At 47.1% G+C, this 25,119-nt stretch overlaps 1 protein-coding gene across 1 annotated transcript in view; it reads left to right on the plus strand.

Annotated features, from left to right (window-relative positions):
- The first annotated feature begins 6,834 nt into the window (after positions 1–6,834).
- Positions 6,835–25,119, plus strand: part of RRAS2 (RAS related 2) — a 93,418-nt gene continuing 75,133 nt past the window's right edge. The window contains exon 1 of the mRNA XM_039911658.1: positions 6,835–6,963. Within this exon, the coding sequence (XP_039767592.1) occupies positions 6,835–6,963 (129 nt within the window). The remainder of the gene's footprint in view (positions 6,964–25,119) is intronic.

Raw genomic sequence — 25,119 nt, forward strand, 5'->3', positions numbered from 1 at the left:
TTTCCTGCCTCCCCATCCTCCGTCCCCTCTCCTACTCTCCCGCCCAGAAAGCTGGAGCTCAGCCCCAGCACTGTCCAGCCATTGACGGCTGCAAAATCACGCCAACCAAGATGGCGGGGCCTCCCCTCCAGAAGGATTAGTTTGTGTCCATCCAGTGTTTAGTGCAGTGCATGGCTCCTAGTAAGAGCTTAACGAACACCACAATACTTATTACTGTTAATGACAGAAGTGCCTCGTTCCTCACATTTGAGAACAGTGTGGTTCCCCCCTTCCCCTGCCATGAGGTTGTCAGCTCCTTGAGGGGGGTGTGAGTTGGTTTTGGGCAGGGAATGTGTCGGTTTTATTGTTCTGTTGTACTTTCCCAACCTCTTAGTACAGTTTCCTGTACATAGTACTCAATAAATACGATCAATTGATTGATCATGTTTACTAATTCTATTATACTCTCTCAAGCATTTAGGTATAGGGCTCTGTACACAGTAATCATAATAACGGTATATTCTCTCAAGTATTTAGGTATAGTCAGTCAGTCGTATTTATTGAGCGCTTACTGAGTGCAGAGCACTGTCCTAAGCCCTTCGGAGAATCTAATATGACAGACACATTCCCTGCCCACAGTGAGGTGCAGTCTTCAGTGCTTACTATGTACTAAACACTATACTAAGCGCTGGGGTAGTTACATGATAATCCCCCCTATAGACTGTAAGTTCACTGTGGGCAGGGAATGTGTCTGTTTATTGTTGTATTGTACTCTTCTAAGAGCTATGTACAGTGCTCTGCATGCAGTAAGTGCTTAGTAAATAATAATGATGATGGTGGTATTTGTTAAGTGCTTACTAGGTTCCAAGCACTGTTCTAAGCTCTGGGGTAAGATACAAGGTAAGCAGGTTGTCCCACGTGGGGCTCACAATCTTAGTCCCCATTTTACAGATGAGGTAACGGAGGCCCAGAGAAGTTAAGTGACTTGCCCAAAATCACACGGCTGACTAGTGGCAGATCTGGGATTAGAACCCATGACCTCTGGCTCCCAAGCCCGGGCTCTTTCCAGTAAGCCACGCTGCTTCTCTAATGAAGTGAATGAAATGAAGTGAATGAAGTGAACGAATGAATAATTGGGTAGGAGTCTCTGTCCTGCCTAGGATTCAGAGTCTTGATCCCCATTTTACAGATGAGGGAATGGAGGCCCAGAGAAGTGAAGTGACTTGTCCAAGGTCACAAAGCATTCATTCATTCATTCATTCATTCATATTTACTGAGTCCTTGCTGTGTGCAGAGCACTGTACTAAGCTCTTGGGAGAACACAGTACAACAATAAATGCATTCCCTGCCCACAGGGAGTTTACAGTCTACAGAAAGGGAGACAGTTATTAATATAATAATGTTGGTATTTGTTAAGCACTATGTGCAGAGCACTGTTCTAAGCGCTGGGGTAGATACAGGGTAATCAGATTGTCCCACGTGAGGCTCACAGTTAATCCCCATTTTACAGATGAGGTAACTGAGGCCCAGAGAAGTTAAGTGACTTGCCCACAGTCACACAGCTGACAAGTGGCAGAGCCACTTGGGCAGAGATTCGAACCCATGACCTATGACTTCCAAGCCCAGGCTCTTTCCACTGTGCCACACTGCTTCTCTAGGACGTATGTAGTAATAATAATGGTGGTATTTGTTAAGCGCTTACTATGTGCAAAGGACTGTGGGAATACAGGGTGTTCAGATGGTCCCACATGGGGCTAACAGTTTAAACACCCATTTTACAGATGAGGTAACAGAGGCACAGATAAATTAAGTGTCTTGCCCAAAGTCACACAGCTGGCAAGTGGCGGAGCCGAGAGTAGAACCCATGACCTCTGACTCCCAAGCCCAGGCTCTTTCCACTGAGCCACACTGCTTCCCTATGTACATAAGTCCTTTGGGACTGGGAGGAGGGAAGAACAAAGGGAGCAAGTCAGGGTGACGCAGAAGGAAGTGGGAGAAGAAAGGGGGGGCTTAGCCAGGGAAGGCCTCCTGGAGGAGACGGGCCTGCAATAAGGCTTTGTAGATGGGGAGAGTCATTGTCTGTCAGATTTGAGGAGAGAGGGCGGTACGCGCTCGACCCCTCTCAGACTGTGGTATACCCTCAACCCCTGGTGGCACACTCTGGCAAGGTTCTGGACTCCCAGGGCATGTTGGGAGGTGAACTGCATGTGGCTGCAGGAAGACAAGCGTCGAGGTGATCACCCTCTCCACTGGGCTTACTCTTATGACTGATTAGACTGTAAGCCCATCAAAGGGCAGGGACTGTCTCTATCTGTTACCGATTTGTACATTCCAAGCACTAGTACAGTGCTCTGCACATAGTAAGCGCTCCATAAATATTATTGAATGAATGAATGCCAAGGGTAGAGGGGGTGGGAGGTGGGCCAAGGACCCGACACTCACAGCAGACAAGTGGCAGAGCCAGGATTAGAATAATAACAAATAATTGTGGTCCTTTTTATATGCCAGGCACTGTACCAAGAGTTAGTTACAAGATAATCGGGATGGACACCGTCCCTGTCCCTGTCCCTGTCCCAGTTTTAATCCCCATTTTACAGATGAGGTAACTAAGACCCAGAGAAGTGAAGCGACTTCCCCAAGGTCACACAGCAGACGAGTGGTAGAGCTGGGAGCAGAACCCAGGTTCTTCTGAGTCCCAGACCCATGCTCTATCCACTAGGCCACCATCAAAAAGCCACCATTTGTGGCGGGGGAGGGGTCTTCTCAGCCTTGTTTGGCAGCTCTCAAGTTTGGACAGGGACTTGGATCAACAAGCTTAAGAGTCCAGCTCAGAAATCTGTGGGGGGCGATAGCTCCCGTTTAGTTTTATAAGACTATAAAATATCCGTTGGTTCACACTGAATTAGGTAGAGCTCAGCCTGGTTACAGGAGGAGGGAGGAGATCTTCTCTGGAAAGAGGCCCGGCCCTGCTGTGTAATTTAGGAATTTTAAATCCTCCCTTCCGCCCGAGACAGCCGGTGCCTGCGAGGAAACAGTGGCTACTCTTTCATAATGGAGGGAAGGGGCAGAGCCCAGCGGACAGAACCCAGCCCCTGGGGACTATGCCGTTCCTCTGGGTCTGTGCTGGGTCCTGAGTGGAAGATTGTTTGGGAGCTGGATTTTTTTTAATGGTATTGTTAAGCGCCTATAATGTGCCAGGCCCTGTACGGAACGCTGGGCTGTACGAGGCGTTTCTGTGCAAAACGAGGAGACAGATAAAAATGATGGCATTTGCTAAGCGCTTACTATGTGCCAAGCAGTGTTCTAAATTCTGGGGAAGATACAAGGTAATCAGATTGTCCCACGTGGGGCTCATAGTGTTAATCCCCCTTTTACAGAGGAGGTAACTGAGGCACCCAGAAGTTAAGTGACTTGCCTAAAGCCACACAGCTGCCAAGAGACAGAGTTGGGATTAGAACCCACCACCTCTGGCTCCCAAACCCGGGGTCTATCCACTAAGCCACACTGTTGCTCCTGGACCAACACTCTCACCCTGGGTAGGTGTAATGGTGCAATGTCCCTCTCCCCGCTCTCCCCCTGACCACTCCCCACCAATAATAATTATTATTATAGTACTTGTTTAATGTTCACTATGTGCCAGACATTGTGCTGAGCACAGGCAGCCCTCCAAAGAGCAGACCCATTTCCCCTTCCAAAAATCAGCTCCCACCTTTCCCTCTCCCCCAATAAAATAATAATCACAACTGGGGTGTTTAAGTGTTTACTATGTGCCAGGCACTGTACTAAACTCTGCGGTGGATACAAGCAAATTAGGTTGGACATGGTCCCTGTTCCGACTTGGGCTCACACTCTTAATCCCCACTGATTATTATTATTATTATTACTACTACTACTACTCTAATAATAATTGTGGTGTTTGTTAAGCACTTGCTATGTGCTAGGCATTGTACTAAGCACTGGGGTGGATAGAAGCAAGTTGAACACAGTCCCTGCCCTGCAAGGGATTTACAGTCTTAATCCCCATTTTACAGATGAGGTGCCTGAGGCACAGAGAAGTAAAATGACTTGCCCAAGGCCATATGGCAGACAAGAAGAAGAGATTGGATTAGAACCCATGACCTTCTGACTCCCAGGTCCATGCTCTATCCATTACACCAGGCTGCTTCTCATAGAGAGATGAGGGAAGTGAGGCACAGAGAAGTAAAAGCGACTTGCCCGAGGCCATGCAGCAGACAAGTGGAGGAGCAGGGATTAGAACCCAGGACCCCTCTAGACTGTGAGGCTCGTTGTGGGCAGGGAATGTGTCTGTTAACTGTGGTATGGTACTCTCCCAAGTGCATAGTCCAGTGCTTTGTGCTCAGTAAGCACTCAATAAATGGGATTGAATGAATGAATGACTGTGCTACCCTTTGTGAGACCAGTTCTACCGCCGGGCCTGGGGGATCTGACCACGCTGACCTAGAGCAGCGATCATGGACAGGAGCCCTCCCACCCGCCCCATTGGGCCCATACCCCATCACCGTGGCACCCCAAACTATCCCTCCACCACGTGCACATTGTCCGTACCCCTCTAGGGCACCCCGTACCACGGCCACACACGGTCACCCCACGAGACACTCCCACCCTTCATTCCCATCCTGTTCCGCACTCTCCACCGTGGCCACGATACAGGCCCATTCCATTTCTGTCAATCAATCATCAATCAGTGGTACTTATTGAGCTCTTACTATATGCAGAGCACTGTACTAAACACTTGGGAGAGTACAGTACAACGGAGTTGGTCGACACATTCCCTGCTCATAATAGGTTAACAGTCTAGAGGGGGAAACAGACATTAATTTCAATCTATTTCTCTATAAATATAATATAAATACAAGTAATATAAGATAATCAGGTTGTGGCACAAGCCCTCCCCTTCCCACACGGACACACCCATTCATTCAGTCGTATTTATTGCGCGCTTACTGTGGGCAGAGCACTGTACTAAGCCCTTGGGAGAACCCAACACAACAATAGACACATTCCCTGACCACCACCAGCTTGCGCACAGACAGCTTAGAGAAGCAGTGTGGCTTAGTGGAAAGACCCCCGGCTTGGGAGTCAGAGGATGTGGGTTCTAATTCCGACTCCACTACTAGTCTGCTGTGGGACCTTGGGCAAGTCGCTTCACTTCTCTGTGCCTCAGTTCCCTCATCTGTAAAATGGGGGTGAAGACTGTGAGCCCCTCGTGGGACAACCTGATGACCTTATATGTATCTCAGCGCTTGGAACAGTGCTTGGCACATAGTAAGTGCCTAACAAATATCACAATTACTATTATTATTATTATTACAGGCACACACACATCCATCTTAGCGTTTGGAACAGCTGGCACATAGTTAAGCGCTTACCAAATACCATACTTTATTATTATTATTGTTACAGGCACACCCACACACCTATCCTAGCTCTTGGAACAGCGTTTGGCACATAGTAAGCTCTTAACAAATAGCATCATCATCATCATCATCATTATTATTAGAGGCACTCACATGCCTATCCTAGCACTTAGAACAGTGCTTGGCAGAGAGTTAGCACTTAAGAAATACCATTGTCATTCTCACAGAGAGACAGGCAGACAGAGAGAGAGAGAGAGAGACAGAGACAGGGAGAGAGAGATGCAGAGAGGGCCCGGCTCGGCTGCCGTGTGGGTTCGGGGCGTGGTGCGGGGGCTGCGGCCCGCCGGCACGGACAGCAATTCCTTCCCTCCTCCTCCTCCTCCTCCACCCCCCATTCCCTCCTCCTCCCCCTCCCCCTCCTTTTCCTCCTCCACCCCTCCTCCTCCTCCTCCTCCTGTTCTTCTCCTCCTCCTCCTCCCCTCCTCCTCTCCCTCCTTCCCTCTTCCTCCTCCTGTCCTTCTTCTTCCCTCCTCCTCCCCTCCTCCTCCTTCCCTCCTCCTCCTCCTCCCTCTGCTTCCCTCCTCCTCCTCCCTCTCCCTCCTCTTCCCCTCCTCCTGTCCTCCTCCTTCTTCCCTCCTCCTCCTCCCTTCTTTTTCCCTCCTCCCCCTCCTCCTCTCCTCCTCCTCCTCCTTCTTCTTCCCTCCTCCTCCTCCCCTCCTCCTCCTGTCCTTCTCCTCCTCCCCTCCTCCTCCTGTCCTTCTCCTTCTTCCCTCCTCCTCCTGTCCTTCTCCTTCCCTCCTCCTCCTCCTTCCCTCCTCCTTCTTCCCTCTTCCTCCTCCTTCCCTCCTCCTCCTCTCCTCCTTCCCCCCTCCTGCTCCTCCCCCGGTCCCCCGGTCCCCCGGTCCCCCCGCCCCGTCCTGCATATTCATCGGGTCATGTTGCGGCCCCGCCTCTTCTCCTCCCTCCCCCCTCCCCCCCCCCCGGACGGCCATTTGTGCCTGCGCTGGAGGCTGCGCTGGGGCGGGCGGGCGGGAGGATCGACCGACCGACCGACCGACAGACGCAGACCCACAGACAGACCCCCTCCCCCCAAAACCCACCGACCCCCCTCAGCCCGGGGACCCCGGGACCCACCGCCACCGACACACCCACCGCCGCCGCCGCTGTCGCCCACCGCCAGTGCCCACCGCCAGTGCCCACCGCCGCTGCTGCCCACCGCCCACTGCCCCTGCCCGGCCTCCGCTCGCCCAAAGCGGAGGGTGTGTCGGGGTGGGCCCGGCCGGCTGCAGCAGCCCCTTGACAGCCCCCGGCCAGACCCCTGACCCCTGACCCTTGCCAGGCCCGGGCCAGACCCCGGCCAGACCCCTGACTCCTGCCAACCCCCTGCCAGCCCCCCGCCATCCGCCTCCGGAGCGGGGCCTAAGGGCGGGCGGGGGTCGGGGGTCTGGGGGTCGGGGGGCCCGGGGGTCGGGCCCGGATGGCGGCGGGGTCGTCGTCGGGGTGGGGGTGCCGGGAGCGGGCCGGCTCCGGCCAGGAGAAGTACCGACTCGTCGTCGTCGGGGGCGGCGGCGTCGGAAAGTCGGCGCTCACCATCCAGTTCATCCAGGTAACGGCCGCTGCGGGACCCCCCGGGACCCCCAACCCTCGGGACCCCCACCCACCCGGGGATGACCCCCTGCACAGAAGCCAACCAGCTCCCCCGGAGGACACGGGGGTGGTCAGCCAGCCCCCCGGGGACCAGGGAATGGCCAGCCAGTCCCCCCGGGGACCAGGGAGCGGTCAGCCAGTCCCCCCGGGGACCAGGGAGCGGTCAGCCAGCCCCCCCGGAGACCAGGGAATGGTCAGCCAGCCCCCCGGGGACCAGGGAATGGTCAGCCAGCCCCAGGGGTCTTGGGACGGGGTGGGCAGCAAGCCCTGCCCCAAAAGGCCCCGGGCCTGAGCCCGGCTCCTGGCCCACCTCAGGGACAGCTGTGGGCTTGGGGAGGGGGAGGATCCGTTGCCCCTCCCCCAGTCGTTGACCACCCTGTTGTGGCCCTGCACAGTGTCCCCCACCCCAATCTCAACCCCGTGGGGCTGGGGGGCCGGGGAAGGGGCCGATGGACCTTATGTCTGACTGCGGCGGTGGGGTTGGGCCTCTCCTCTGGGCAGAGAATGCAGACTTCTGACCCTCCAGGGGTCATCTCGGCTCCGGTTTCTTCTAGGTCACTCGAGGTAACCCGACCCCGGCCAGTGGGCGTAGGGGTTTGAAGCTGGACCTGACCTGGGGGCCCGGACCACTTCTAGTCCGGCATCAGGGGTCCGGCATCAGGGATCCTGCCAGCCTTGGGTGTCTTTGCCCCAGACCCCGGCCCTGCCCCGTCCTTGGCCGGAGGTGCTGTGCTCTGCTACAGGGAGATTGTGGCTGGTAGGAAATTCTGTTCCCTTATCTCACGGGGGTCCTTCAACCCCACCCCCCAACTCTGGGCCCAGGAGAAGCTTGGGATGGGTCCAGGACATTGCGAAGACTTAATGTGCACATCTATTGTCCCATGTATTCTGTTACATACATGGACATGTACAGTACATGTACAGTCCATACAATACACGGATTGAGTGTCAGTCATTTCCCCTTCCCAAACCCACAACACCCCCCCCCCCATATCCCCAATGCAGGGCCACAAGGAGGTGGTCATCAATTAAGGGCATCAGATCCTCCCCATCCCTCTGCCGCGTGCAGGGCCACAAGGGTGTGCTCAACAATTAGGGGCAGCAGATCCTCCTCTGTCCCCCTTGCCCCGTGCAGGGCCACAGGGAGGTGGTCAACAATTAGGGGCAGCAGATCATCCCCTGTCTCCCCCCCCCCCCCCATGCTTTGAAAGGGGACAGAAAAGCCCTCCAAACTTTTATCTGCAAGCTCGCCCACCCAACTCTTGAGTGAAATGCCGGACCCCTGATGCCGGACTAGAAGTGGTCCGGGCCCCCGGGTCATGTCTTGAGTGAAATGGATCAAAGAAGAATAATGCTGCTTTTTTGTGAACTTGGTGCCTGTATCAGAAAATGTACTTTATTGTTTGAAGGTGTTCTCCCATCCAAAATTCAGTCTCCCCCCCCCCCCCCCCAGAATTCAACTCTTCCAGCTTCTGAGAAGAAATAATTAAAGGTCAATTTAATTTAAATGTCAATGTCGGGAATGTTTACTGTTAGCTAGTTGGGGCAGAACCCACCCTTTTGAATTCATTTATTCATTCATTATCTAAGGGTTTTGAAGATAATAATAGTAATAATAATGACTGTGGCATTTGTCAAGCTTTGTACTAAGCACTGCGGTAGATATAATCAGGTCCCACATGGGGCTCACAGTCTAGGTACTACAACCCAGCCCGTGCACTTCGCTCCTCTAATGCCAGCCTACTCCCTGCACCTCAGTCTCTTCTGTCTCGTCGCCTGGAACATCCTCCCTCTTTATACCTGACAGACAATTTCTCTCCCCACCTGCAAAGTCTTATTGAAGGCACATCTCCTCCAAAAGAGCTTCCCTGACAAAGTCCTCATTTCCTTTTCTTCCACTCTCTTCTGCATCACTCTGATTTGTTCCCTTAATTCACCACCCCCTCCCCAGCCCCACAGTACTTATGTACATATCCATAATTTATTTATATTAATGTTCGCCCCCCCGCTGGACCGTAAGCTCACTGTGGGCAGGGAATGTATCTGTTATATTGTTTTATTGTCCTCTCCCAAGTGCTTAGTACAGTGCTTTACACACAGTAAGCACTCAATGACTACTATTGATTGATTTGAGAACAGGTATTGGAGCCCGTTGTTGGGTAGGGATTGTCTCTATTTGTTGCTGAATTGTACTTTCCAAGCGGTTGGTACAGTGCTGTGCACACAGTACGTGCTCAATAAATATGATTGAATGAATCCCCATTTTGCAGAGGAGAGAACCGAGGCCTAGAGAAGTTAAGTGACAAGGTCACACAGCAGACAAGTGATGGGGCCGCGGTTAGAACCCCTGTTCTCTGACTCCCATGCTGTGACGCTAGCCACTGTACTACGCGGCTTCTAGGCTATATTTTGAGAAACCAGTATTGGCAAGAGCTTACAGTAAATTGAAGAGCGCTTTAAACAGTGGGAAGAAGGTAACGTGCTGAGGGAAGGGGATGTGTCTATTGTTATATCGTACTCTCCCAAACACTTAACACAGTGCTCTGCACCCAAGTAAGTGCTCAGTAAATCTAATTGAATGAATGAATGTTGTGAGCTCCCTACCCGTCTACTTGCTCTTTCTCCACAGTTGTTATAAGTGGGTGCTTAATGTATCCTCTCCCCAAGTATTATTTTTCACTTGACACTTATACAAGTGCAGTGATGGGTATTAAAAACGCAGATTTCTGAAATGTGTGAAGATCTAGATCTGTGACACCTGTCACACTGCCGGGATGAGCCACAACTTTGAAAAGCGTGTGCCAAGAACCTGGAGGCCCTGTAGGTTTCCAGTTTGAGCCGGGATTTGCCAAGCGGCTGCCGAAACTATTGTTTGTAGTTCCCCGGGAAAAGGGATTGTCTGGGTTCTAAGGCAATGACTTAGGCTCAGTGTATGCTCATTAGCAGATTCAAAAATAAAATAAAATCCCCCTCTGAGTAAGAGAAGAATGAAATCCAGATCCAATTGGTTTGGTAGTATGCAGCTCTGAACTCAGGATGTTGTCATCCAGCTATTCCCCAAGGGCCGAGAGGAGCATTAACTAACTGATAGCCAAGCAAAGCAATTTATAGCAGTCTTAGCTCTAGGGAGTGTGGTCTGGGGGGGTTGGAGTAGGGGAGGTGTGAATTGGGACTTATGCGTTGTGTTTTCCACTCCACTCCTGGTCTCCGATCGGGCTGATTGGGTGATCCAAAGTGCACAAAACCACAAGGGTTTCAGAAAGAGAGAGTTGGCAGATTTTGCATTGGAGTTTGGCATAGATTCTTTAAAAGGACCCAGAGTAGTAATAGGTATCACCTATTTGGCGTGAGAAGAGGTTAAGATAGTGGTGATTCTTGTCTCCGTGCTTTTTGGAACTGGTTTTCTAGACATAGATAATGAGTTTATCCCTGGATGACTGAACCCAAAGTTCACAGACCACCATTCAGATTTAAATTTGGAAGGGTGGCCTGAGATACATCTGAACACAGGCAAACAAATTCAGCCCCTCTACAATGACTTTAAAGCAGTATTAATTGAGGGAAAGGAAGGACAAGGAAAGGTTCCTTTCCCAACAATAGGAAGTCAGTTCTTTCCTTTTGTAGTTTTTGGGTCGCATTAATTACGATTTTTCGGAGGGCTGATGGTTGTTGTTGCTTTTCTTCTCTGTTTTGTCTGTTTTTTAATGTGGATTACCATATTTACAGTTTTCTCTACCTATTGTCAATTCCGCAGCCCTTTCAATAGGTGTTGAGTAGAATCAGGGAAATTTGTAAACTGGATTTAGGATTAGGGTTTGAGACGTTTTTAACATTTTAATCCTACTTCAGCATTGGCTTTCTATGACTTGGAACCTTTAGTTGTTTACCCTCTCCGTGTCTTCAGGTGCAAAATTAAGATGGTAATAGAGCTTTTGCAGGCAAGTTTTATGAATGGACTCATTAATAAACATTTGTGAAGAACACAGGAAGAACATGCAAATTTTTAGAAAAAGCAGTAGGTCTGTATAGATTGAAAGACAGTGGCTCAGTAGAGTCCGTTTAGAAAGTTATCTCAAACAGTGCTAAACATCACTCTCCTTAGTAACCCGATAGGGTTAATGTAGAACCAGGATATGAACAGTTCGGATCTCCCCCATCAGCTTATTTTTTTATCTTCTGTGCACTAGGCAGCAAGAGTGATAAATTCCTTGATGTAATTCTTCTGTCATGTTCTATCCAGAATGGGCAGTGAAAACAGGTACTGGAGGAGAACTGCCCTCCATTACTGAAGGCCCTCTGACTCTTAAATTAGTATGGTACTTCAGCCAGGCAGCTCCGATAAGGGAAGATCCCATCTGCATTCTTTGGAAATTTCGAGGGACTGCTGGAGAAAATTTCCAGCGGCCACTGTTCTTGAGGAATCCTAATTTCTTATTCAGCCACTGGCCATCTGTAAAATGGGAAGAATGGGGGAAATTTTGTGGGGTTGGCTTGTGCCTGGGTAGCCTTGGTTTTTATTCTGAACCAAGTTCGGAAGACTCACCCATCATACGGGGCTTGTCTTCCTGCACATCAGCAGTGGTGTTTGTCTTGTGCTTTCTTGTGTGTAGAGTGCTCAGGCTGATCATGGTCCGCTCTCCCCGACCTAGTCATTGACTGAAATCTTAGAACGCTCCTTAAATCTGACTGACCATGGCACTCCTTACATCCAGTGCCCTCCTGAAGTCCCACCTCCACCAAGTCTATCCTGGTTGTGCTCCCAGCGCCCCAGATCCTACAAACCCCCCAGGAATCCCCATCCTGAGAACAGTTGTATATATGTATTCAGTTGCACCTTCAACTATTTTGCCTACTCTATTTGTAAATATTTTTATGTCAGTCTCCCCCATAGAGTGCAAGGTCCTTCTGGACAGGGAACATTCCACTTGCCAAGCATTTAATACAGTGTAATGCCTCCAGGGGGTGCTCAATAGATATTCATTCATTCATTCAATCGTAATTTTTGAGTGCGTACTCCTGCCGGACACTATACTAAGCACTTGGGAGGGTAAAATACAACTGTAAACAGACACATTCCCTGCCCACAACGACCTTACAGTCTGGGGGCGGGGGGAGACAGAAGTTAATATAAATAAATAAATGACAGATGTGTACATAAGTGCTGGGGCTGGGAGAGGGAAGACCAAAAGGAGGCAGTCAGGGCAATGCAAAGGGAGTGAAAGAAGAGGAAAGTGGGGCGTAGTCTAGGAGGGCCTCTTGGAAGAGATGTGCCTTCAATAAGGCCTTGAAGGCGGGGAGAGTAATTTTCTGTTGGATTTGAGGAGGGATGGTGTTCCAGGCCAGTGGCATTCATTCATTTGACCGTATTTATTGAGCACTTGCTGTGCACAAAGAGACAGGACGTGCGCTAAGGGTCGGCGGTGAGATAGATGAGATGGAGGTACATAGTGAGAAGGTTAGCATTGGAAGGTTAGCATAACCATAGCATGTGATTACTACGCTCAGCTTTTTTTTTAATGACATTTGCTAAGTGTTTACTATGTGCCAGGCATTATACTAGGCACTGGGGTAGATACAAGATAATCAGGATGGACTCAATCCATGTCCCACATGGGGCTCAGTCTGCCCATCATATTTATTGAGCCCTTACTGTGTGCAGAGCACTGTCCTAAGCACTTGGGAGAATACAATTTTCTTTTTTTTCTTTATTGTGATGTTTTGCAAGCACACCAAGTCCACGTTCTAGAAGAACTGGGTGTACATGTTGATACTTTGGATGCCCAATCGATCAGTGAGGTTCCTAAATGCTTAATCTATTCTCCATGCCCACCCCACCGCCCCCCACCCCCAACCCGGCCACCCAAAACGCATCTCAGCTATCAGCTTGCAGTCCCTAGAATCCCTCAAATAGACTGCGCTATTTTTCATCTTTGAAATAAGAAATAGGAAAAGACTGTACAATGACTTTTACTTTTGTAGCTCCTAGGAATTAGTTTTGCCTTTTCAGAACAATTTATCAATGAAGTGCTTGTGACTAAAACGACAAGACGCCTCCTAGAAATTTCCTCTTTGTGGTAGCTGAAGTCAGCTGGAACGTTCCTAGTTGCAAATTCCATGGGCTGAAGGAAGAACATTTTCTGTCAAGGGCCCTTGTCTTTGTCAGACTAGGAGCCAAAGGAAATTCCAACGGAGGGGTTGTTTGACCTCAGGGTCATGGAATAAGGCTCATCTTTTTTTTTTTTTGTTAATTGGGCCAGGCTTTTATTTCACTGTCGGGGATTTCCTATTGAACAGGTAAAGAATGTGGTTGCCCTTTGTCATTAGTATTAAGGAGTTGGCTAGGTGATGACATTTTGTTAATCATTAGGATGGGATTTTGATCTTTTTCAAGGGAAGCTTGAGATTATGTATTCAGAGTTTCGACAGTAAGTACATATTTGCAGCTCTGCCAAGGCCCAAGGACAAAGTCTAATTCCCACCTGTGTATTCGCTCTGAGCATTTAGTGAAATGCTCTGCTCAGAGCTACTCAGATGCTATTTACTACTAATACTAGAAAGGGGACCAGTGTTCTCATTTTCACATTCCTCGAGTAGTCTCTGTGAAATGCAGCGTGGCATAATGGAAGGAGCACCGGCCTGAGAGTCAGAGGACCTGGGTTTGAAACCAGTCTCCACCCCTTGTCTGCTCTGTGACCTTGGCAAGTCGCTTCTCTTCCTCTGTGCCTCAGGTACCTCATCTGTAAAATGGGGATTAAAACCATGAGCCCCATGTGGGACAGGTACTGCGTCCAACCTGATTAGCTTGTATCTACGCCAGCACTTAGTACAGTGTCCAACCCATAGTTCGTGCTTAGCAAATGCCATTTAAAAAAACAAAAAACCAAAGTTACTCTTGAACTGCTGCCTTACCACATTTATTCTTAATTGTTGTTCTCTTTTGCATCAGTAGAAATTGTATTTATTGAATGCTCCTTTTGTCCTTTGTGTAGTGCACTGAACTAAAGCAATGCCACCGTGATACATGTATTTGTAGCTTTTTGTTCCTATATTCCTGGAGAAAGTGTGGGTAATAATAATTATGATATTTGTAAATCACTTACTCTTTGCCAAGCACTGTACCGAGTACTGGGGTAGATACAAGCGAATCAGGTATGACTCAGTCTCTGCCCCACAATGGCATTCTCAGGCTAAGGGGAAGGGAGAACAGTTATGGAACCTCCATTTTGCAGAGGAGGAAACTGAGGCCAAGTGAAGTGAGGTCACTTGCCCAAAGTCACTCAGCAGGCAGTGGGGCAGAGCTGGAATTAGAACCCAGATCCTCTGACTCCCAGACCCAGGTTCTTTACACTGGGCCATGCTGCTTCCAGGAGATTAGAGAGTTTCACTGAGTATGCTCTTCCCAAGACTCATACGTGGAGACTTCTTGGGATCATTTGTACAAGTCTATGGATTCTTTGAGAGGTCTGATCTCCCATTACTTCAGATAAAATCAGGAATTTTGTGAGTGTCCAGGGGTGCAGGTTTACTTCAGGAAGAACCACAAGCCCCAACTCCCAAAGTCATCTTCGCAAAGACCCTGTCTCATTTACCCCATTCTCATTTAATCTGCGATAAAGGGCACTTGCATATGGCAAGAAAGCATGTATGTAACTTTTCTGTAGCAGAGAGACAAAATTAAATTTTCTTAGAGCACTTGTAAAATTTTGCCTCGACTTCCCTATTTCCATTCATCCGAACAGAGGAATATATTTTGGATAGTGATGTTTTCCTTAGCATTAAGTAGTTGGTGAAGTCAAAGTTGTTACACATAATCTGTTCCTTTTTCTGGTTTGGTGTGGGCTAACCGTATCGCCGAAACCTCTCTTGGGGATATTTCAGCCAGGAGAAAGGACTAAGCTGGCACTGCTTATTTCAAAGCAACACCGAGACTTCAATTTGACATTTCACCGACGTCTCCTCTAAGGCTTGGGAATTCAGTTAGTTTATTAAGTTATTTAACCCTGCCATGAATACAGGCCCTGAGTATGTGAGCCAGATGCTTGAAAGAAACCAGGGTGGACCCCAAGGTAATCTTATCTCTCCTTTCCATTTCCCTTTGTTGGGCTTTTACAAAAATCTCTGACTGGGGGTAACTCAGAGTGGGTTCCCACAGCCTGGTTTTTATAGTCTCTTGTCCCAAGAACAAGGATTGTGGTAAAAAGCAATGAGCACTGCTGTTAAGGGAGGAAAAATGACAGTGTTAACTGTGCTGGGGTCCAACACTGATTGTAATAATACAGTCCTTGCCAGACAGATAAAAGGCTGAAAAAGTGAAGGTATCTGCTTTATTCTGGATAGCAGCTGTTGGAGGAATTGACTGATTTGCATCATCTTATCTTCCTGCTCTTTGTTATTTTTTTGTTTTGTTTTACTTTTTCCCTCTTCTTTCTGTGTTGCTTAACTGCCTCTCAATCAGCAGGGTGAGTCCTAGTAACCTGTCCATTAGAGGATTCTGCTTCGAGATGGCTTTTCCACAGGCCCATCAGTTCTTTAGCAACAGGGCTAGTTTTAGGGGTGAGCATCCCAGAGGGACTATTGTTCTGGGCCCTGCCCTTTCCAGCCCATGGCTCAGTCAGTCGGCCAAACATACTTACTGAGTGCTTACTATGTGCAGAGCACTGTACTAAGCACTTGGCAGGGTACAATATAACAGATGTATTCCCTGCCCACAATGAGTTTACAATTTAGAGCGACGAGCAGAGCTCCTGATGGCGGAGACCTCTAGGGGAATCTTCCGTCCTGCCCTCCTCCTGCTTATCTTCCATCTCCCCAGTGGCATAGATTTTTGGCTGCCTCCATCTAATGATAATAATAATAGTGGTATTTGTTAAACGCTTATTATGTGCCGGGCACTGTATTAAGCGCTGGGACGGATACAAGTAAATCGGTTTGGACACAGTCCCTGCCCCATCTGGGGCATTTTCCCAATGAGGTAACTGAGGCACCATTCATTTATTCAGTCATATGTATTGAGCGCGTACTGTGTGCAGAGCACTTGAAAGCCCAGAGAGGTGAAGTGACTTGCCCAAGATTACAGCGCAGACAAGTGGTGGAGCTGGGATTAGAAATCATGACCTTCTGACTCCCAGGTCCGTGCTCTATCCGCTACGCCATGCTGCTTCTCATGGGGGAAGGGAGAGAGAGAAGGGGTATAAAGAGCAGAATCACCTGCCACTCCCGTAATTTCACTCCTTATACCATCCATTCTCCGGACTGACATTGGAGCAGGCAGTGGATCTCAGATTTGTCCTGGGAAGGGGGCATTTTAAGGAGTAAAATTACTGGAGCGGCAGGTAGTTCTGATTTCTATCCCAACCGCCTGTCTTCCCCTACCTCCTGCTTCCATGCAAACTATCAGCTTGCCTCTGGCCTTCAAGCTTCTGGCAGGGTTCTAATGGTCACTTGAGTCAGATTCCCATAAGAGGTTAAACATGAAGTAAATCCTTCTGGGAACTTGATGCTTACCCTGCCTGAGGTCAGTCAGCTTCTGACCTAGCTCTGGGAAACTGGGTCCAGAAGAGAGAGAAGCCTGGAAGTTCTCCTCTACCTCACCATCGTGTGATCCCTGTGGGATGGCTCACCACCTCGTTCCAGCCCAGGACCGCCGTCACTCTATGGAGGGATCAGGGGGTACAGGCCTATTCTAGGCCAGGCCCAGGCATCTGTTTCTGGACTCGCTGTGGGCAGGGAACGTGTCTATGATGTCATCTTGCTCTCCCAAGCGCTTAGTGCAGTGCTCTGCACATAACAAAACATAAGCAGCGTGGCACAGTGGAAAGAGCACGGGCTTTGGAGTTAGGGCTCATGAGTTCGAATCCCAGCTCTGCCATTTGTCAGCTGTGTGACTGTGGGCAAGTCACTTAACTTCTCTGTGCCTCAGTTCCCTCATCTGTAAAATGGGGATTAAGACTGTGAGCGCCACGTGGGACAACCTGATTCTCCTGTGTCTACCCCAGTGCTTAGAACAGTGCTCTGCACATAGTAAGCGCTTAACAAATACCAACATTATTATTATTATTATAACGTGTTTATTGAGCACTTACTGTGTGCGGAGCATCATACTGAGAGAAGAGAAGAGAAGCAGCGTGGCTTTGTGATTAGAACATGGGCCTGGGAGTCAGAAGGACCTGGGTTCTAATCTTGCCTCTGCCATTTGTCTGCTGTGCCACCTTGGTCAAGTCACTTCACTTCTCTGAGCCTCAGTTACCTCATCTGTGGAAAATGGGGATGAAAGCTGTGAGTCCTGTGTGGGACATATTCTGTGTCCAACCTGATTACCTTGAATGTACCTTAGTGCTTAGTACAGTGCCTGGCACATAGTCTTCAATAAGGCATTGAAGGTGGGAAGAGTAAGCGCTCCATAAATACCACTGTTGATGAGGGACAGGTCCTCCCCCCTCCAACTCATGCACCTCTCAGAGCAGGCCTTAATCCCTAGGCTGGCACCGACTTCCCCAGCCTTCTGGTTGTCTATTAGTCTGAAGTTGTGTTTGCTTACTCTGTTGTATTCTTCCAAGTGCTTAGTACAGTGCGCTGCACAGAGTAAATGCTCAGTAAGTAATGCTGATTGATTGATCAGGACCACTCTGTATCCTCCCCACCGCTGAGATCTCCCCCGTCCGAACCTTCATAACCGAGGCTGCACCAGAAAATATTCTTTGGGCTTCTTGTCACCTTTGGTGTTCATCACTACGTTTTATATCAAATTCCATAATGATGTTTAGAGGATTTGCCGACCTCCTCATAGTCCAGATATTCTTTGTGGACTCTTGTGCAATGGGTGAAGTGGTGTTCCAGTGAAAATTCATGATGCACCTCCATTTTCTCCTTTGAATTCTCCTGCAGGATATTCATGCTCTGGGGCATATATCCTACATTCTATTAGCACCCAGGACACAAGCAGGATTAACTCAACAGTTGTTTCCTTTACTGGCCTGTGTGGTAAACTGATTCCCTCCTCTCTACTTTTGTGTATACAGGACATCAGATTGAGATTTTTGAGATCCTGTGGGCAAGGGCTAGGTCTAATTCTAATTCTTTCATACTTTTACTTTTTAAATGGTATTTTTAAAGTCCTTACTATGTGCCAGACACTGGGGATAGATACAACTTTGGTCAGAGTCCATGTCCCAAATGGGGCTCCCATTTTACAGATGAGGTAGCTGAGGCACAGAGACAATAAGTGATTTGCCCCGGGTCACATAGCACACAAGTGACGGAGCAGAGATTAGAACCCAGATCCTCTGACTCCCAGGCCCGTGCTGCTCTTTCCACTAGGCCAAACTGTTTCTCAAATTTAGCTAATAATGATAATTGTGGTATTTGTTAAACACTTACTCTGTGCCAGACACTGTACTAAGCTCTGAGGTGGATACAAGCAAACAGGGTTGGACACAATCCCTGTCCCACGTGGAGCTCACAGACGCAATCTCCATTTTACAGATGAGGTAACAAACATAGAGAATAATAATGATAATTATGGTATTTGTTAAATGCTTACTATGTGCCGAACATGGTCCTTAGCTCCGGGGTGGATACAAGCAAATTGGATTGGATGCAGTCCCTGTCCCACATGAGGCCCACACACTTAATCCCCATTTTACAGATGAGGTAACTGAGGCCCAGAGAAGTGAAATGACTTGCCCAGTGTCACACAACAGACAAGTGGCAGAAATGGGATTAGAACCCATGAATTTCTGACTCCCAGGCCCGTGCTCTATCCACTACTCAATGCTGAGTCTCAAGAAACAAAGTGACTTGGTCAAGGGCAAACAGCGACAAATGGTGCAGCCAGGATTAGATAATACTTAAATGCTGAACTTGGTGTAATGCTAAGTAAAGGAGGGGGTTGTGGAAAGAGAGATAAGTTCATTTTGCCTTGGGTCACCAACAATTAACAGCTAGGAAATATTCACTTAAAATCTGAAAGAAATCACTTCACAAATCTAATATATTAACAAGGGCAGCTCTACTCACGCCATTACATTAGCCCAGCCAGAGGCAGCCTGTGTTTGTCAGTAATTTCTGTCTCTTGGGGTAAGGTGGAAGGGTCTGGAGAGACGGTGGTAGAGAGGTTCTCCCCTCCACCAGCCAGCTTTATTTAAGGGGAGAGAAGAGAGGGTGCTGTTTCCCTTTACTTTGGAAATACTCATGACATATTGGCCAATTGGATTGCAATTAGTGGCTTTTATTATTTTTGGCCATTTCCTGAATTTCTCCTATTTTTTGACTTTGGGAGACAGGTAGCGGAGATTATACTGTTGTCATATTTTAAGTGGAAGGAAATGAACAACAGGCAGTCAGTGGAGCCAAAGCTTGGAGAGAAAGGGTGGTGATTTTCGGGTTTAAGGAATAGAATTGAAAAGGAGACCTGCATAGGTAGAAGTTAATGGAATTACTTTTTTTACCTGGATTCAAATCTAGGTGAGCTAAATTCCAGGCAGGTAGTTTTTGCTCTGGAGATAAGATTGCTCACAAGCGGAGTGGCCTAGTTGTAAGAGCACGGGCTTGGGAGTCGGAGAACTGAGGTCCAGTCCCAGCTCCTCCTCTTGTCCACTGTGTGACTTTCAGTAAGTCATTTCACTTCTCTGTGCCCCAGTTACCTCATCTGTAAAATGGGGTTTGAGATCATGAGCCCAACATGGGACACGGACTGGGTCCAACCAGGTTAGCTTGTCTCTACCCCAGCGTTTAGTACAGTGCCTGGCACATAGTAAGTGCTTAACAAATACTATTAAAACAAGAAAAAAGTTGTCCTCCTATCTTTTTGTTCCTCAGCATCCAGGGATTGGAGAGTAGCCATAGCCATGACTAACTGAAACATGGTCATTGAGTGAGAGAAGAGGGGGAATAAAAATGAAATGTGGGAAACCTGAGAGAGCAAATCGATTGGAGAGATCAAAGAGCTGAGATGAAATGGAAAGAGAGGTTGTGTGAAAAACCTAGAATAGACAGAATCGTTTGTGGAAAGAGACAGTAGGAATGCCTTGAAAATATCTGCTCCCTGCTTTCATTTGAGTCTCTCTGCACATGGACATATGCGGCCTTTCCAGGCCAACGAGCTACTTCAAAATGTACTCCCTCCTTTACTGGCTGCTCTGATAATTAACTGAAATAAAATGAATAATTTTCAGCGATTTTTGTGAAGAATATTTCACCTTATTGAACCTCCAGGGAGAGTTTAAGCAGAGAGGATGTAGTTAGTTATTGGAATATAGCTGCAGGTGGCAGAGTTGTTATTTTACTGTTAAAGAAAATGAGGGAATTTTTTTTTTAAACATTACCACCCCCAGTTGTATTGGGTTCTATTATGATATAAAACGTTTTATTATTTCTGAAATTAAACCGGAAGCTTCAGTTTTTTCCCTTCGCTCTGCCAAGCTTAAATGTGAAATGCGGGTTTAAATCTCCCTCTTCTTCAGACTCCGGGGAAATCTGGATTTGGCTCAGATTTGTGCTGCAGTAGGCCTGTGGTCTGAAAGAGTCATCGCCAGTTGAGCCAGTTAGTAAAGCAAAGTAGTGTGACACGGGAGGGGGCGTGGGGGTCTTGAGTTTTGTGGTTTGTGATGAACAGTATACTACACAAGCACAGCTGTTGTCCCAACAGCTTTTCTCCAGCTGTCAGGCACTGACCTTCTTGTACAATACCCCACATTCCCTTCTTACTACCACTTGGAGCATTCTCTACTTTATTACTTAAAAACGTGGACCCTGGTGATGTATTACTTCATGACCCTTCCTTATTCTTACAGCTGGCATTCGCTTAGTTTGGTTTTCTGATGTTCCGCTTGGATTCTTTAGAGTAGATCACTCAGTTTGAGGTCTTGTCACAATTGTCCCATTATATCTGCCAGTTGTTAAAAGCAAAAATTAAAGTTCGTTGCAAAAGTGGGGCCAGCCATTAAGTATTCTGGAGACTTAAGGATTCCACCGAAATAAGTAGGATGTATCTGATAATGCAACACTCGTTCCTAGTTTCTTCTCAAAGTTCTTGTTGGATTTGATATTTCCTTTTCCCTGCATTGTAACGTGAGATATTGTTAGGCGTTTGACATGAATTATCATTGTTAATTGTAACAGCATTTGTTGAGTGCCAGGGAAGCAGCATGGCTCAGTGGAAAGAGCACGGGCTTAGGAGTCAGAGGTCATGGGTTCTAATCCTGGCTCCACCACCTGTCAGCTGTGTGACTTTGGGCAAGTCACTTCACTTCTCGGTGTCTCAGTTCCCTCATCTGTAAAATGGGGATGAAGACTGTGAGCCTCATGTGGGACAACCTGATTACCTTGCATCTATCCCAGCGCTTTGAACAGTGCTTGGCACATAGTAAGCGCTTAACAAATACCACATTATTATTATTATTTGTTTGTAGCAACTACATTAGGTTTTTGGGAAGATACAAGAAATATCAATAGAAGATACAAGAAATATAAATCAAAGAAATCCTGCCTGTAAGAAGCAAACAGTCTGGATAGTGGGGAGGGGACACTGGGAGAAGCATGGGCGAGGGAGAGAAATACATAAAAATTGAATTTTCTTTCATTCAGTTGTACTAAGTTTCATTCACTGTACTAAGTGAATACTTTCATTCACTGTACTAAGTGCTTGGAAGAGTACAGTATGACAATGAACAGACACATTCCCTGTCCACAATGAGCTTACAGTCTAGACGGGGAAGACAGATATTAATATAAATAAATACATTCCGGATAGGTATGTAAGTGCTGTGAGTCTGGGAGGGGAATTTTCTGAATCTGAATCTGAATCTTCACCCTCTTCCCCAGTCCAGAGCAGCCAAGTCCCCGATATTCAAAGTGTTTTTCAAAATACAGTTTCATCCGCTCTCGAGTCGGGTGGAAGGGTAGGGGTTGGGGGTGCCATGTGGGCTCCAGCATATCAGGGCCAGGCCCCTGGTCAGTAGCTTGGGCTAGTGGACAGAACACTAGCTTGGGAGTCAGAAGGACCTGGATTCTAATCCCAGCTCCACCACTTGTCTGGTCTGTACCTTGGGCAAGTCACTTCCAGAGACCTTACTGAGGTCTCTGGGCCTCAGTACCGTCATCTGAATAATGGGGATTACGACTGTGAGCCCCAAGTAGCACAGGGACAGTGTCCAACCTGATTAGTTTGTATCTCCCCCAGTGTTTAGTACAGTGCCTTAACAAATAATAAGTCCCTCCCCCCAAAACGGTTCTGTCCTGTTGGCAGGGGACTCTTAGAGTTTCAGAACAATAAATTCTGCTCACCCAGAAATGGCATCACGTGATCTCCAACCAAAACCATGATATGTTGCTATAATTCTGTTGGATTTTTATGCATGGTCAATACTGGGTCAAAGATTTGTGAGCAAGAAAAATGTTTTTTGACACCACAGTGTTATTTTACAGAAGGATGGAGGTTTGATTTTTGCCCTTTGCTTAGGGTAGCTCCTCCACATAGAGTAAGAAGTCAATCAATACCATTGACTGAAGAGGAAAATATTGAAAATAATTATGCCATTTATTAAGTAATAAAAGTAATAATAATAATGTTGGCATTTGTTAAGCGCTTACTATGTGCCAAGCACTGTTCTAAGCACTGGGGTTCATAGTTAATCCCCATTTTCCAGATGAGGTCACTGAGGCACAGAGAAGTAAAGTGACTTGCCCAAAGTCACCCAGCTGACAAGTGGCAGAGCCAGACAAGTGGCAGAGCCACTAATGAAGTATTAATGAAGTAATATAATTCTCCACACATCTAGGTAGAACCCTCTGTTTCAGACATGGCCTTCCCTGACAAAACAAAGCACAAAGCACAGGGTTGGCCTTTAGATTATAGAGTGTACTCTCCCAAGTACTTAGCACAGAGCAGTGCACATAGTAAGTACTCAATATGATGATTGGTTGATTGGCTGATTTGATTGAGTACTCCACTGGCATTGGCTTGGGGTCATGAAAATCACTGCTTCATAGCTACTCAATCCATTTCTCTCAGCGTGGCTTAATGGATAGAGGACAGGTTTGGGAGTCACAGGGACCTGGGTTCTGATCCCGGCTCTGCCACATGTCTGCCATGTGTCCTTGGGCAAGTCATTTAACTTCTCTGGGCCTCAGTTACCTCATTTGTAAAATAGGGATTAAGACTGTGATCCCCATGTGAGACAGGGACTGAGTCCAACCTGATTAACTTGTATCTACCCCAGTGCTTAGAGTAATAATAAAAATAATTGTAGTATTTAAGTGCTCACTATGTGCCAGGCACTATACTAGGCGCTGGGGTGGAACTGTGTTTGGAACATAGTAAATGCTTAAGAAGTACCATAATTATTATTATTATTACTGCTCCTGCTCGCATCCCAGGAGTGAATAGAGTACTGTATTCAGAGCCACTAGGTCAGGCAACTGATGTGTGTGGAATGATTCTTTCATCCAATTACGTGTGATCAGAAACTCTCCAAGGTGGATCTTTGCACTTTCTGGAGCTGGAAGGGCTACATTGAAATGTGTGTGTGGCTGGGAGGAAGTGAATCTCAAATTTCATGGCTCATCCAAAAAATTGAAAAAGTAGCTTGAGAGTCTTTCCTTCATGATCTTCATTAAATCACTTTAAACATAAAATATGTCTACTGCCAGTTCTGGTTGGAGAAAGCAAGCCTTGTCTTTTTGTGCCTTTGAAGTTATAACCGTTTACAAAATAATTAACAGTTAAGATTTGGTTGCCTGATGTTTTTTTTTTTCTGTGAAAACTCTTTATATGGAATTCAGATTAGTGTCTGTTTTTTCACTGAATTTCTGCCTCTGTTGGTAGTAAGAGAAAAAACAACCTAAAGGTGAAAGTCTAAAATACACTGACTAAAACTGACTCTTTCTTTTGTGACCACAGTTTAAGGAATTTTTGCCGCATTCTTGTTTTTGGATTGAATTTACTGAATAGTGGTTTCCAGAATGCTTTCATAACTGAATCTTCTGAAAGTCATAACCATATCCTGAATTCAGTTTGGGGCAAAAGGAGTTTAGTAGTGTAGGAGGAAGATGACAGTCCTGCTCTTTGCCTGTAATAATAATAATAATAATAATAGTGATATTTGTTAAGCACTTATACTATGTGCCAGCCACTGCGCTAAACACTGGGATGGATACAAGCAAATCGGGATGGACACAGTCCCTGTCTCTCATGGAGCTCACAGTCTTGATCCCTATTGATTCTTCTATTGATTCTTCCCATTGATTCTTGATCCAGAAGCAGCGTGGCTCAGTAGAAAGAGCACGGATTTAGGAATCAGAGGTCATGGGTTTTAATCCCAGCTCCACCACCTGCCAGCTATGTGACTCTGGGCAAGTCACTTAACTTCTCTGTGCCTCAGTTCCCTCATCTGTAAAATGGGCATGAAGACTGTGAGCCCCACGTAGGACAACCTGATCACCTTGTATCCTCCCCAGCACTTAGAACAGTGCTTTTCACATAGTAAACACTTAACAAATGCCATCATTATTATTATTTTTTGCACATGAGGTAACTCAGGCCCAGAGAAGTGAAGTGATTTGCCCTAGGCCACACAACAGACAAGTGGCAGAGCTGGGACTAGAACCCTGTACTGACTGAGGATTAATATAATTCTCAATACATAGTATGTGCCCCTAACTGAATTACTTAGTCTGTGACAAAGCTGGCCCATTAGCTGAAGATTTCACTAGTTTTTATTTTAGGACTTTTTTTTTCTCTTCTGCCGTTTGCAGTATGACTAACTACAGAGTCCAAGAGCTTTTTTTTTTGACCTCAGAAGAACATTTTAATTTTCTTTCTTGATGTTCTTAGGGGAACCGACAGGATTTATAAATGCTTATCATTCCAAAAAGGGAATTTCATTTTTATCATGCCTTTGCTTGCAATTCATTAAACTTCAGCACGTAATTTTTCTTAGAGTTTATCTTGGCAATTTTTGAATGAACAGTGTACAACACACAAAGGAAAGCTGTCCTTGTCCACTTTTTTTAAAAATGGAATTCGTTAAAGTGGTTACTATGTGCCAGGCACTGTATTAAGCATCGGGGTACATACAAGCTAATCAGGTTGGACACAATCCCTATCCCACATAGGGTT

Source organism: Ornithorhynchus anatinus, chromosome 3 (assembly GCF_004115215.2).
Source record: "Ornithorhynchus anatinus isolate Pmale09 chromosome 3, mOrnAna1.pri.v4, whole genome shotgun sequence".
Taxonomy (NCBI): Eukaryota; Metazoa; Chordata; class Mammalia; order Monotremata; family Ornithorhynchidae; genus Ornithorhynchus; species Ornithorhynchus anatinus.